Genomic DNA, 10,827 nt, shown 5'->3' on the forward strand with positions numbered 1-10,827 from the left:
AAAATTCTTTGCTTATTTTCTGGCTAAGACACTTCCTTTAGTTGAGCCTTGGTGTTCTCATCTGTAAAGTGGGCTTAAGCCTTACCCTGACTCCTTGTGCTGTGTGATGTTTGTTATCATAACCCTGAAGTAATGTTGTGGGTAAGGGAGGTGGGGTTGATATTATTCTCATTTTCCAGGTAAAGAAATTAAGCCTAAAGCTAAGGGAGAAACATCACAGAGCAATGGATGTCGCTGAATTTGGAATCAGGGAAAGCTGGGTTGGAATCTCAGTTCTGCCCCTTACCTTTGTGAATTTGAACAAGCTACTCCCCCCCCTTTTCTGTGCCTCAGTTTCCCCATTTGTAAAATGAGGGGGGTGGTTCCTCAAAAGATCCCTAAGGCTCCTTACACTCTGCATCTGTGACCCAACAATCCCAAAATTCATTAGGAGTCACACAGTCAGGTGATTGCTGGGACTTGTCCAAGGTCACACAGGTAGAGATCGGAATCCAAGCCCTTTCCATTGACTTCAGAACCAGGGCTCTTCTCAAGCCCTTCCCAGGATCAGCCTCTAGGCTGAAGCCACAGGAGTCACTGGTCAATTGTCAGGCCTGCCTTATTCATGCTGGCTCATTACTCAGCCTGCACTGAGAGAGATTCTTAGAGCCCTGGGCTGAAGGAAGGACATTGTTAGTGGTGAAATTATTCTCCAAGGAGTAGGTCTTTCCACTAAGGCCTATAGGGAAATATAGACCTCCAGTCACAGACTGTCAGTTCTGGGAGAGGCCCTAGAACTCAGAATGTTAGCTCTAACTTTCAGTGACAGATTCTTAGAACCCAGAAGACCCAGATAGAATGAGATCTGGGAGCACCTTGGAACTTTCAGTGACAGATTCTTAGAACCCAGAAGACCCAGATAGAATGAGATCTGGGAGCACCCTTGGAACTTTCAGTGTCAGATTCTTAAAACCCAGAAGAACCCAGATAGAATGAGATCTGGGAGCACCCTTGGAACTTTCAGTGTCAGATTCTTAAAACCCAGAAGAACCCAGATAGAATGAGATCTGGGAGCATGCTTAGAACTTTCAGTGTCAGATTCTTAGAATCCAGAAGAACCGAGATAGAATGAGATCTGGGAGCACGCTTGGAACTTTCAGTGTCAGATTCTTAGAACCCAGAAGAATCCAGATAGAATGAGATCTGGGAGCACGCTTAGAACTTTCAGTGTCAGATCTGAGAGCACTCTTAGAACCCAGATAGAATGAGATCTAGGATCACCCTTGGAACTTTCAGTGTCAGATTCTTAAAACCCAGAAGAATCCAGATAGGATGAGATCTGGGAGCACGCTTAGAACTTTCAGTGTCAGATCTGAGAGCACTCTTAGAACCCAGAATACCAAGACTGGAAGATCCTTAGAATATAGAATGTCATCGCTAGGAAGGAGCTTAGAACATAAAATATCAGAGCCATTAGGGGCCTCAGAATACGACTAAGAGACCTAAGAACATTATATATCAGATATGATGAGAACCTTAGAACAAAGAATATCACAAATAGTAGGGACTTTAGAACACAGAATGACACAGCTAATTTTACAAACTTTTATAAATCCTTGTTTTCCAGAGAAAGAAACTAAGGTTCATTCATCTAAGAGACATTCACTGAGGATGATGGCATAATTGCCTTAATGAATGTGGACTGAGATGAATATTATTGGGAAACATACCCAGAAGAGGGGTAGTCTGAGAGCTAAGGGTTTCTATGTCTCACCTCAGAAATCTTTCCTGGACTTCCTGGATTCACCATGTTCCTTTATCTTTCTTCAGTTGCTGGCTTTGTCCAGACCTTGACCCTCCTTGCCCACCATGGTGGTATCCCAGAAGGTTGCCAATCACTAAGCTTCCAATCATTTTATGATTTTTAGATGTATCAGCTGCAATAATGTGCCTCGGGCTCTTTGCTCAAGACACTTATCAGCTCAGGAGTCAAGAAAAGTCTTGCTTTTGTGTGATCCACAAATTGTTGCTCCTTGTCTCTGCTCCTTGGTTTCCGTCTGTAAAATAAGGACAGTAATACCTGTGCTGTCTCACTGGGTCATTATGAGGCTTCAGTGGGTGATGCACAAAAAAGGGGGCTTTTTAAACTTTGAGGCTCTAGAAATGTCACATCAGCAAGCAAGCCTTTATTAAATACCTAATGTATACCAGTCAACTCCTCTTACCTCTCACCTTCTTGCTCAAAAGACAATAATGGCGCCCTAATCCTCTGCCCTTCTGGGTTTCCCCCCTTACTTATTAAGCTCAGCTCTCTTATTTCTTCCTGCTGTGACCAACCTAAGCTGCTGGTCACCCTTCTTGCAGGTATGTCTTGCAGGCATTCCTCAGGAAAGACCCAAGGGATGTCCTTCCTTTTCCCTTCTGTGAATTCTTGTTCCTCCCTCTCTTTTTCAGACTCACCTATTCTAGGAAGTCTTCCCTGATAAACCCCATCTCACACTGATTCCTCAATTACTCTCCAGTCCCTTGACACTGCTTGAATTATTTTAATTGGCTTTTGTTTGCATCTTGCTTTGCAAGTGTTTACTTAAGTGTGAGAGACATTTCCCCAAGTAGGATGTAAGCAATCCAAGAATGAGCCTCCTGTTTCTAGACTGAGACTGGAGAGGAAGCCTGGATGCCAGAGGTGCTCTACAGGAAGGTTCCCTCTCCTCACCTTTCCTGGACCCCTGAAAAAGGGGCCCTAATGTATTTGATAAAATAAGCCAGTGACTCCCTTGGGGACTCCTCTAACCCACTGGAGCCCTTTCTGAGCCTTTTGTTTCCTTTCTTTATGGTAGTCACCCGGTAACCTAAATCTCTGTAGTCTTGCTGTTGAAACTTACGTTTATTGGACTCCAGTCTAATCCACTAAGTACTGGCATTTTGTACTCGAGGCATGGTGCTAGCCACAGGGAATAAAAAGACAGAAATGAAGCTTTCTCTGCAATTAATGAGCTTCAATCCTACTAGGACATGGGGGAAAGGGTACATAGGGAAAGATACAGAATTGGGGAAGATACAGAATGGGAAAAGAACCAAATAAGTATAGATATGATAATTTCAGAAGGGAGCATCAGTGACTAAGGAGATCAGAAAATTCTTCCTTTAGGAAGCATCACATAAGCCAAACTTTGAAGGTAAGCTTAAGATTCTAAGAGATGGAGGTAATGAAGGAGAGCATTCCATACACCAGAGGCGGGGACCAGTGTTGTGCAAAAGTGTTGGCCATCATACCAAGTTTGGGGATTTCAACTGATCAGTTACTGCTGCTGTTGCTGTGTTTATAGAATTAAAGGGGGAAAGACAGTTTTAGAAAGACTAGAGTTTGATTCTTCATTTAGCTAACTTCATTATCTGTGTGCTCTTGAACAAGTAATTTTTTTCTATAAACAAATCACTCCTCATCTGTAAAATGGCAAGATTAATGTAAATCAGAGTCTCATAACCTGGGGTCCCCAGATGCCCAAGGGATCCATAGATAGATTTCATTCTATGTCTGTGAAAAAAAATCTTTATTTTCACTATCCTTTACCTTTCTTTGTAATCCCTGTAGGATTATGCTAAATGCTAGGGATATAAAATGAGGTGAAAAATAGTCCCTACCCCTCAAGGAGTTTACTATCTAATGGGCACATAGATTGTAAGTGACAGAGCCAGGATTTACAAGCTAGTCACATAACCATAGATGTATAGCAGAAAGGAATCTTAGAATCCATCTAGTCCAACTCCCCCTCATTTTACAGATAAGGAAACTGAGGTTCAGAGATTATAAATGATTTACTCAGGGTCACACAACTATTAAATGTCAGAACTCAGATCTTCTCAACTCCAAGTCTAGCACTCTTATCTACCATATTGCATTGCCTTCATTAGTATAGAGGATAAAAATGAAATTCATTACTGATGAAAGAGCAGAAGGGATAGAAAAAAAAAGAAGAAATGTCACATAGTCAGGTGAGATCTGGGAGCAAATAATAGCTAAGTGCCAGGCTCTGTACTATATGTTTTGAATTTACTTGGGAACAAATACCAGATCTCATAACCACAGGAATAGTGTTTCTTCTGGAGCCTAACAGACACTCAATAGAGACAGCTAATTATAGTGTTATCCCCTGATGCCTTCTCAGAAGCCTCCCCTCCCAAATTGGAAATGATCTTCTGACAATCCTACAGCCAGCATGAAAGAATCCAGAATTGAGGTGTTTATAGAAACCTGGAGTCTCAAGGTTGGAAAAGACTATAGACACTGTCTGATATAAGCCACAGTTGGGCTGATGTGCCAAGAAGTTGGGTGGATGTTTGAGAAGTTGGATGGTTATTGGGAAGTTGGATGGATGTTGAGGTTACTGTAGATGACAGCGGGAGACTGAGTAGAGAGCAAGCATGAGCCAGGATCTGAAGCCATCAGGGATGGTGGAAGAGTCCTAGAGGGTGGCAAATGAAAATGGAGAAGGATGACTTAAGTACTTAGTGTGAACCTTGAAAGAGAACCTTGTTAGGGACTTTGGTTGTCGTCCTTTGTACTCAGAGAGGACCAAAATTACCTCACTATGTTGAGGTCAAGGTACTATGTGTCCAGCTGTGGCTGATCAGACCATGCAGGTCCAGAAGGCTCTACCACAGGTCAAGCATAAATAGTCCATATGAACATTGGGGGTGGAGCTGTCTCTAAATTTGTGCACCTCGCATTTCTTTTGAGCTACTGCAATTTTGCTTTGCTCATAGAGGCACTTTCATGTGGGCACATCGTGCTTGGTGGTCCTGTGCTAGTATCTCCCATGTCTCACAAGAGAGACCTTGAGAGTGTCCTTGTATCACTTCTGCCCTCAGTGTGAGTGGATTGGTGACATAAGAATGGTTTGGAAGTAGTCCCGGGAAGGAAAGTGTACGTTGGCTTAGCACCTCCATCAATTAGCACAATACCTGGCAGAGAGTAAGTAATTAATAAATGCTTGTCTACTTGCCTGAGCTCTCCTGCCAAGCCAGCCGTGTGGGAGGTAGTAGATGATATAGTATCATCCAGGAAGCTCCTATATTTTCAAACCTAACTCTCTCCCTCTTCCTCCTCCCCATTCCTCTCTACTGCCCCATTTTGCCCATTAAAATGCTGACTTGCCAGGAATCTCAGGGTCAGACAAAGTTCCATCCACTTCAAGGGATGCTTCCGTTTCCCATACTGCCTCCGACTCGGCAAGCCCTGGAACAAAGACCGTTTAGTCCCTTTTTGAACCGTCTCTGGGGGCCCGGCCTTCATCAGCTCTGGGCAAGAATTCCTCAGCAGCTTGGAATGTTGCAGAGAAGTCCGATTTTGTCCCACCGGATGTGGGGAGCCTGGAAAGCATTTTCTGGTGACTGGAAGCCTTTCCAACTCTGCAAACAATCTCCGAGCCCTTGGTTCTCTGGAGAGACCATAGCCAGAGCCCCTGAAGACTATTCAGAGAAGTGCTGCCATAACAAAGGCAGATAGTAGGCATCTAATAAATGCCTATTGACGTGTCATTTTCTAGAACTAATAGTTGTCTCAGGAACAGACATGTTACTGAGGCAGTTGGGATTTTTGTTGTTGTTGTTTTTAGTAAGGCTTCTAGTAAACAGTGGAAGGCATCTAAGCATCAACCAGCTACTGTGGGAGACTGCATAGGTTTGGGGAAATATGGGCCAGAGGGCACAGTTGTCAGGTCTAGTCTGTCACTTCCTGACAGAGAATCAGACACACTTATTAAGTGGAGAGAGGGGTGACTCCTAATGGCAGTGATAACAAGGCCATTTTACCTTTGTATAGAGTCAGTCTCCAAGAAACACAAAAACACATCTCAACTTCTATCCCATGAATCATCACCTCAACTTGGGGGGAAAAAAAGAGCTGAAGCAAGGATTCTTCTAAAAATAAAAAGCTGAGGTCCAGGAAAATTGGGGACTGTGTCTTTTTCATTGGGCTTCACTTTTCCTGATGTGCTGGGGATGGTATTTCAAGAAGGATATTATTTCAAACATGTCCATCTGATGGACTTTGTCCTTCACTGACCTACAGCAGATGTCCACAGCATGAGAAAACAGCAGATTGGAGAATCATGTTTCTGTTTATATTTCTGTTGATTAGGCTAACTGTTTTAATGCTGCCTTTCTCCTTTGATGAGTGTTTCCAGACCAAGAAAGAGTTGAGTGTTCCCCAAAGCTGCTTTTTGGTGCAAAATGCAAAACTCATGAAAATCAAATTTACTTCTGTAATATTAGCACTTTAATTTAGTATTGGTCATGGTCAAGGAATGAATGAATGAATGAAAGCATTCATTAAGTATTTACTGTGTGCCAGGAAGAAACTTATTTAAACAAATGTTACCTGTGGTAAGTAGACATGGAAATGGAGATCCAACTCTAATAAGGATTGGAATGGACATTAATTACAATTTGGTACTTAACCATGACACATACCTAGTATTTTAGGACACAGCAATCAGCTATGAAGAGCAGCATTAGTAGCAGTAGTAGTAGTAGTAGTAGTAGTAGTAATAGCTAGCCTTTATATAAAGTTTTAAGGTTTGCAAAGTATATTACATATATTATTCCATTTGATCTTCACAATAACCCTGTATAGTAGATGCTATTATCATCATCCCTATTATACAGATGAGTAAACTGAGGCAGACAGCACTTAAATGACTTGCCCAGGGTCACACAGTTAGGAAGTGTCTAGGACCAGATCTGAATTCTGGAAAAGGAGGCTTCTTGACTCCAGGTCCAAGGCTGATATCCACTATAGCCTCTAATTCTGGCCCCTTTAAAATGGAAGCTGAGTCACAAACCATGGTGCAGGTTTTTTTGTTGTTGTTTGTTTTTTAAGAGCTGGGCTGTGGCTCCAGCCCAAGTGAGTGAAATTCCATCGTGCCCCAGGGAGCACTCCACTGCTTGGCAGCAGGGCATCTGGTTGCCAGCCCTGCCGCTTTCCCATCAAAGCCTTCTCCCCCATCTCACTCACTGCTCTTTCCTCATGCATAAGGAGAAGGAATGCATCCCCTCTGAGACCTGTGTCAGGCTCTGGTCCAAATGAAGCTCACTAATAACCCGTGCCACCTGGACCTCACATCCTTCAACTGTAGACAACAAGACTAGATGACCTTTGCATTCCCCTCCATTTCCAGATCTATGGATCTCCTTATCTGATATTAATTTACAATTAGTTTGTTTAAATTAATTTGGCATTAGTTTGAAGTTGTTTCTTTGGGGCTTTTCATTTTATATCATATTAGTTTATAGATATATTATCTTTATTAGCATCTCATCCCTCTTGTAATGAAGAAAAACAACTCAGCAAAACCAACAACAGTACTGCAATATTCCACATCCATAGGCCGCCACCTCTCTGCCAAAAGAGAGGAGATGTATCTTTATCTCTTCTTCAAAATCAAGATTGGTCATCACAATGACCATTTGTCTTCATTTTAGTTTCATTCTCTTTACATTATTATGCATATTATGTATGGATGTATACATAATATGTATGCATCATGTGTAATATACATTATAATGTATGTTAGATTATTTACATCATTGTCAAATCAAGTCAAAAAGTCTTTATTAAGCACCTATCCGTGGTATCAAGCTAAGTGCTAGGAATACAAAGAAAGGCTTTTTTGCAATTTCATCATTAAGGACTTTGCAGTTTAATGGGGAGACAGCATACAAACATGTTGTATAAACATGTTTGAATGTATAAAGAGATATGTGCAAGATAAACTGCAGATAATTTCAGAGGAAGGCATTAGCATGAAGGAAAATTTGCTACCGTAAATACAAAAAATTGTCACAATTAATATTTTATTATAAATCTTTTTTTCCTTTCTGTCGTTGACCTCCTTGCAACAAACGCTCAGTAGTAAGATCTCTAGCTTAGAATTCTCTTTATTCCAAACTCTGTTTATTTCCTCTTGCTGTCTTAGACAATTAAGTGTTTTGATTTGAAAACGGCCTTTCCTCCCAACATCGGAACCTTGCTGGGTTCCGGGTTCCATACAATGAAAAAAGTATGTAACAGTTATGTTTCTGCAAGATGACGAAAGGAAACTATCAGCCTAGCTACAATGTTGCCCAGTCTGTTCTGCGTAGACATTGAGGATGATTGCTATCTGCCTGTGGTTACAGCTCTGCCAGGATGGCCCTCTCTCGGGCCGGAGAGCTGGATCCTCTCCCTCACATCCTCTCTTCTTCCTCCCACAGTCCCGGCCGCTCTCACCCTGGATCCCGTCACCGCCCACCAGCGGCTCATCCTATCTGATGACTGCACGATTGTAGCCTACGGGAACCTCCACCCCCAGCCCCTGCAGGACTCGCCCAAGCGCTTCGACGTGGAGGTGTCGGTGCTGGGCTCGGAGGCGTTTGGCAGCGGCGTCCACTATTGGGAGGTGGTGGTTTCCGAAAAGACCCAGTGGATGATTGGGCTGGCTCACGAGGCCGTCAGCCGCAAGGGCAGCATCCAAATCCAGCCCAGCCGGGGCTTTTACTGCATCGTCATGCATGATGGCAACCAGTACAGTGCTTGTACCGAGCCCTGGACCCGGCTCAATGTCAAGAACAAATTGGAGAAGGTGGGGGTCTTCTTGGACTATGACAAGGGACTCCTCATTTTCTACAATGCGGATGATATGTCGTGGCTGTACACCTTCCGGGAGAAGTTTCCTGGGAAGCTCTGCTCCTACTTCAGTCCCGGTCAGAGCCACGCTAATGGCAAGAATGTGCAGCCTCTGCGCATTAACACGGTGCGCATTTAGTGACCGCTGCTGCCTTGGGGGATTGGGCAACAGACCTCAGAGCCGGGAAGGAGAAAGACAGAACGTTGCCTTCGTTAGGAGGCCCCACTGTGCCTCCTGCCCTGATCTGTGAGATGGGTCACCTCGCCCTTTGCCATCCACCCATGCTGGTATCCTCTGCCGCTGGGGCCTTGCCAGATGGCAGCTGCCCCGGTGGTCTGTAGCCTCAGGGAAATAGAGAAGTCACTTCTCCCTGGACAGCTTGAGGCTTGCCCATGACCGGTTCAGGGATCAGATACTTCCCCTTTAACCACAGGGGTTGTTTCCTTACTCTGATCCCCATTTGGCTCATAGCCATTATTCACTCTCCAGACCTGGGAGCTTCAAACCACCCACCTGCCCCAGATTCCCAAGCAATGTTTTTCCTTTTCTTTCTCCATGAACTATGCACATGGTAGTTCACACAGCCCCTCATAGCAGCAGCCTCTCTTGGTCACACAGGCTGCAGGTTTCCTCAGTGCTAGCAGTGCTAGTATTTTTCTCAAACATGAGGGTGAAATAACAGTACCTCATGGGAGTGAGAGCCCCTCTCAGTACCAGTCCTTTGGAGGAAGATGCTGGATTGGTTTAGTCTTGGTGGGTGAGATAGTACACGGACCCCCTATCCCAGCCTCAGAGATTTTAGAGAAAGATGTGGGGCTTGGGGAGGAGGATTACCAAAGGGCAGGATGTGGGGCCACAGGGACTATCAGAGGGACCTCAGCATGCCATTGTGGGATGGGACAAGATTGGAGGAGTAAGGACATTAGCTCTGAGTATAGGATTGCTTCTTTGGTGAGAAACTATCTCATCACTTAACCTGACCCTAAGCTTAGCTTTTCAAATGGAGCTTCAAGATGAGGATATAGGAAAGGAGGCTTTGGAGGAGCAGGTCTCTTTATAGTTAACTCTTGGTGCCCAAATCAAGGACTCTTAAGCATGTAACAAAGAAGAAAAGAAGCCTTGGGAAAGGCCCTGACTACAGCCTGGTGAAATCATTGACTGGTAGTCTGGTCTAGGCTATGCTTCTACAAGACCTCGGAGTTTGGGGCTTTGTATGAGAGGGATGGGCCAAAGGACTTCTGGGGGCTGATCTTCAGTAGCTGACTTTCCATAGCAGGCCTGCCCAGCAGCCTGGACTCCAAGGAGGTTCATTTCAGGAAAGAAAGGACTCTGTCCATTTCGAAACCCTGCTGCTATCGGAATTGGGCCCAAGCCTTTCTCGTTCCCCTAGCTCAAATCACCCTATCCACGGCAGCTCTGATTTCTCAGGGAGAAAAGGGGGGCTGTACTGTCCCCCAAGTCAAAACTGAGATTTTCTTCTTCTCCCTGACTCCTGAAACTGTTTCTAGCTGTGAGCATAGCCCCTGGTTGCCCAGTTAGTCATTTCAGGGCCAGATCCTTTCAGGCAAATTTGAGATTCATTCTCAAATCACCAGTATTCACAAAGTGAGACCAGGAGTTGAAACATCTTAGCTCATGGGAAAACAACAATTATGGCATGGCTCAGAGCCCCCATATCCTCACCCCAGTGTGCCTAATAATCAGCAGTTCCACTTAGTCTCCTCGGGACCCCAAGGCAGCAATGAAACAATGGAGTAGATTGGGGATGCTCAGGGGGTTCCCCAATGGAAGGAGCTGCTCTGGAGGGACATGGTTGGGAAAACTGGGCTCAATGCCTATACAACCTCTCTCTCCTTTCCCTCATTCTTTGATCTTCTTCACTCCCCAGAATGCAGTATTTATAATTTTAAAAAAGAAGGAAATAAAGAAAAAGAAAAAAAAAGGTTACTATATCCATTTTGTGGTTAATGGCGCGTTTGTACAATATTAAATTAAAGTTATGGGATATTATGGTTTGTTTTTCTCAATGAACAGGGTCCTCTGATCATAGATAGGCAAAATCTCCAAGCCTTGGTTGGACTCATTTTCCTAACCTTCTCTGCCTCCTGCTTGCTTTGCCCAATTTCTTTTAAGAGTAGCTCCCTCCTCCCTTTCTCTGTCTGGAGTTAAGTCCCCTAAT

At 44.0% G+C, this 10,827-nt stretch overlaps 1 protein-coding gene across 1 annotated transcript in view; it reads left to right on the forward strand.

Moving 5' to 3' along the window:
• The window catches only part of TRIM62 (tripartite motif containing 62), a 55,518-nt gene extending 44,691 nt beyond the window's left edge, over positions 1-10,827 (forward strand). Inside the window, exon 5 of the mRNA XM_051987973.1 lies at positions 8,236-10,827. Within this exon, the coding sequence (XP_051843933.1) occupies positions 8,236-8,786 (551 nt within the window). The 3' untranslated portion in view covers positions 8,787-10,827. The remainder of the gene's footprint in view (positions 1-8,235) is intronic.

Source organism: Antechinus flavipes, chromosome 3 (genome assembly GCF_016432865.1).
Source record: "Antechinus flavipes isolate AdamAnt ecotype Samford, QLD, Australia chromosome 3, AdamAnt_v2, whole genome shotgun sequence".
NCBI lineage: Eukaryota > Metazoa > Chordata > Mammalia > Dasyuromorphia > Dasyuridae > Antechinus > Antechinus flavipes.